Source organism: Nicotiana tabacum, chromosome 17 (assembly GCF_000715075.1).
Source record: "Nicotiana tabacum cultivar K326 chromosome 17, ASM71507v2, whole genome shotgun sequence".
NCBI lineage: Eukaryota > Viridiplantae > Streptophyta > Magnoliopsida > Solanales > Solanaceae > Nicotiana > Nicotiana tabacum.
In genome coordinates, this window is record NC_134096.1 from 141,969,742 (window position 1) to 141,973,932 (window position 4,191).

General features: G+C 32.7%; 1 protein-coding gene across 1 annotated transcript; it reads left to right on the forward strand.

Moving 5' to 3' along the window:
- Positions 1 to 206: 206 nt before the first annotated feature.
- LOC107801590 (snakin-2) lies at positions 207 to 1,018 on the forward strand. Its single transcript, XM_016624935.2, has 3 exons — positions 207 to 384; positions 474 to 525; positions 639 to 1,018. Exons 1-3 carry the CDS (start codon positions 307 to 309, stop codon positions 818 to 820), a joined length of 312 nt encoding a protein of 103 aa, XP_016480421.1. The 5' UTR covers positions 207 to 306; the 3' UTR covers positions 821 to 1,018.
- The last annotated feature ends 3,173 nt before the right edge of the window (positions 1,019 to 4,191 follow it).

Here is a 4,191-nt window from a genome sequence, read left to right on the forward strand (position 1 = left end):
ACATCACTCGTAGAAATATTAAGGCTAAATACCATTATAGCCCCTTGAACTTGACATAAATTGTATGTTAAACACTTCAATTTAGTTAGTGGTGAGATAAACACTTCAACTCGATAAAAATATGTGTAACTTAAGCCCACGATGTTCACACCCCAAGAAAGTATAGGGTGGATGGTACATCTTTTCTTGTGCTATAAATACATCACTCTTCTCTTTACTTCACATCCATAGTGAAGGCCAGCTCAGATTTCAGAGCTCTAATCAGTTTTCTCCTTGCTACCCCATTTCTTTTTAGTATCTGAAACAATGGCATTCCAAAAGGCGTTCGCTGTTTTGCTTATTGCATCACTTGTGCTTGTCCATTTCACTCATGCCCTTCAACAGGTTCCTCTTTTTTAAAAGCTCAAATACCATGTCATGTTTTAACTTTCTTTCATCTTGTAACAACGTTTGATTTTGGAATATTGATGCAGGGAAATAGCAGCAAGCCACCAGCACCAAGCCCTCAAGCTCCAAAGCCATTAGGTAATATATATAACATTTATATATTTCCTCCACGACAAATTAATGTACAAATTTCTAAATTACGATAATTTTGAATCCAATAACTCTAAATTCTGAATTCGATTATGTTACAGATTGCACAGGAGCTTGTAAATATAGGTGCAGTGAAACATCTCGGCCAAATCTATGCAACAGAGCTTGTGGAAGTTGCTGCCGTACCTGCCACTGCGTGCCACCAGGGACCTCAGGCAATTATGAAGCTTGCCCTTGCTACTTCAACCTTACTACTCATAACAACACCCGCAAATGTCCTTAAACAGTGATGGGAACTTACGTTTTCCCAATTTGCATGTTCTCCTCCAAATGTTCCTCTTAATTATTGAATTTGTTGTGTATCATTAAGTATGCCAGCTGTTGATTTTGAAATATAATCAATTTTTTCGTGTGTACGATTGGAAGTTCAGAGTGTTTAATGCAATATTAATGGATACATACTGCTCCTATTTATTTGATTTCTATAGCCCTTAGCTTGTTGCACGTAGAAGAGGACTGTTATCGCTGTCACTGTCTGTGGACTATGGTTCCAAGCTAGCTAGTGTATGTAGTTTCGTTTCGTAACTTGGAAGTACAAGGAGGTTGTTCACATATCCAACAGTACAAGTTGTATGACGTTCGTTACATACCCTTTTTTTTCAGTTTTCTGGTTCACGTTTTTCTATAATGTTTATTGTTATTTACTTTTAAATAATTTGACAAAAAATTGTAAGTATATTATCAGTGTTACAAAATTAAACCCTAAAATGAAATGTACTTCAGCAAAATCTTCACGGAATGTAATGCTTTTCATCCTGCTCTATACGGTTCACTTTAATTATTTTTTTGGTTATTTTCACACGTATTGAAGAATTCAATTTTTAACATTAATTAACAATAAAGTTGATTAAATTTATCTTAATTTATTCATTGACATTATAACAAATACTCCTACACTCTTAATTCCAGGGGTTATTTTGAAAAAAAAATAATTCTTTCTTGATATCTGAAAAAATCAAATAATATAGACAACAAGAAAAAGGCCAAAAAAATTATTTCCTCCATTCACTTTTACTCCAAAAAAATCAAATATCATGGTAATGAAGTGCATAATTTATCATGATACTCATATTATTGATGCATATTTTTAATGAATTTGATAAAATGATTTGAAATGAGTTATTAATATTGTGGATATAACAGGAAAAAAAAATTATTCTCTTGATATACAAAAAATAACAAGTAAAAATAAAAAATTATTTTTAAAATATAGTAAAAGTGAACGAAAGTAGTAATTAAAGTGGACGGGAGGAAGTATAAAGATGACGGGGAATAGCGATTAGAAAGGTTAAAGACCCTCGTAACTCTAAAATGAATTAAAGTCGACGAGTGCCAACCATATGTGTCCTTGACCCCAAGCTGTACAGGCACTCAAGCAAAGTATGTGTCTTTTGCATACTATCATTATTAAAATAGCGATCGAACTCGTAGCTTCTAGAGCTGCTTCAGCTTAAGCATGAATGTTTTCTTCTTCTTCTTCGTTTTTTTCCCTTTCTTTTTGTGTTCAGATAGAATATACATTGTTCAATTTAGTTGTATGTAGTTTCGTTTCATAACTAATTAAGACTCCGGCCTTATAACTTAATACATATTTGCAATCTGACGTGACACGTCGAGATTATATTTATATTATGTTTTTGAGACTGAAAAACTCACTTTTTCCTCTAATCTTTTTTATAGTGGTTAAATCGTAAAATAAAAACATAAAGGCTCATTGATATATTATTTGAAAAAGTTTAACAATTATTGTATCTTTGAAGACCTCTCGCTTAAGATTCTAATTACAAGTTTCAACATCACAAAAATAGAGTGTGGAAAGAAAAGAATTTACCAGACACTCATCACAAACTACATTTGAATCTCTTACGGGGACAATTATGGGCGGATTTAAATAAATAAATAAATAAATAAAAGTTGGAACAAAATCTAGATAAGTCAAAGTAATGAACTTCATAGTAATATGAGTTAGGTGAGGGATAGTATGCGAGCTGATCATCACTTCAATCAATGCAAGGAATAACCAACTTGCTTTGTACCAATTACAGATCAAACCTTGCTCATTCACAGCTGGCTGCTTTCTAGCGACGGTGCTATTTTCTTAATCTAATACTCCATATAAAACAACATTTTATCTGATTATTAATTAATTATTAGTTATTTTAGAAATTTGTCTATTTTATTATTTTATAAGCGATATAGTTGTATGAATATTTTTAAAAAATTTAGTGAAAGGACTGAAACTAATTTTTTTTTGTTTTTGTAAAGTGCGTCTTGCTCCAACCAAAGCTCCTCAAAACCAAGTGAAACAATGAAAGTGCGGGTATTTCTACTCTTCGTAATTCCAACTACATACATGAACCAAGTGGAAACTTTACTTGACAGTTGTAGCTCCAATGCCCCACATAATCTTCATTCTATCTCAAAGACAAAGAAATCAGTCCGGGTCAAGGTTGAACAAGTCCGAGCAAGTTAAGTAAAAGTAACGAGTCATGTTCACGATCAAGTAGTCCAAAGATGTTTAAGGATTAATATGAATGTGTGGCGCCGTAGTGAGTCATAACACAAGTCATCTACCGTACACTGGGTCACCCAATACACAAGTCATTGTATATTCACGCACTCATGAGATATGTAGACTAATTTTAATTTCTTGTTACGATTGGGCCAGAGTTTTTCATTTTTTTCATTCAGTATATTTAATATTATTGTAAGAGAATTGGGTGGCTTATTGAGTGCTTTAATTTAGACATTCAGATAATGGGTTGAAAATCAACTTGTTGGTTAGTATTTTAACCAAAAAGTCAAAAAAAAAATGACGGGTTATACTTGGTTGAATCTGTTATGACCCTTCAGTATAATTATATAACCTACTCAACCTTCAATCTTAGGACAAGTTGAAGAAATCACATAAATATTGGATTAATTATATTCTGACACCCATTTAGTGAAGACAAGTTAGTTTACTGATGGGTTTATCATGCCTTTATTTATTTGGTAATAATATCGAATTGGGGTAAGGTTTCACCTTTAGTGGTCGATATTATTGCTGAAGGAAGAATTACTAATGACTACCTCGTTTGTCCCATATCAAGTCGTATAAGTTGACTTTCAAAATTGTTAATTTAATTTATTTTTTTTAAATTTTATCAAACGGCAACCTGTTTTGAAATACTGAATTATTCGTGTTTAAATAATATGAAAAATGACCAAAAATGCTCTTTCACTAGTGCGAAAAGGATCATTATGTCCTAAGTATATTTTTGATCCACCACAATGAAAACACATCCTAGGTAGCCTGAAATTCTGATGTGGTGGACCGCCCAAACCAGAGGCTAATGTAGTGTTAGAACCTTTTCGATGCGGAGTAAAAATTTATATGTAAAGATTCATTAAAAAATATAAAAATGTTAGGTGTGAACACATAACTTTAAAAATATAATGGGTTCAATTTTAAAAACCTTAAAAGTTTAACCCGTAATATTTAAATCATAGATCTGCCTATGGCCCAACCCCTATTTTATCCCTCCCTTTGCGTCTTCTTCCACCACCACTTCCCCCTTCACGCAACCACCTTTGTTACCATCACCTCCTCCT

Bases quoted from the DNA above. Each gene is read 5' to 3' on its own strand.
- LOC107801590 (XM_016624935.2), top strand. From the start codon at position 307: ATGGCATTCCAAAAGGCGTTCGCTGTTTTGCTTATTGCATCACTTGTG. The intron at 385-473 runs GTTCCTCTTTTT...ATATTGATGCAG, and splicing joins TCACTCATGCCCTTCAACAG to GGAAATAGCAGCAAGCCACC. The intron at 526-638 runs GTAATATATATA...ATTATGTTACAG, and splicing joins TCAAGCTCCAAAGCCATTAG to ATTGCACAGGAGCTTGTAAA.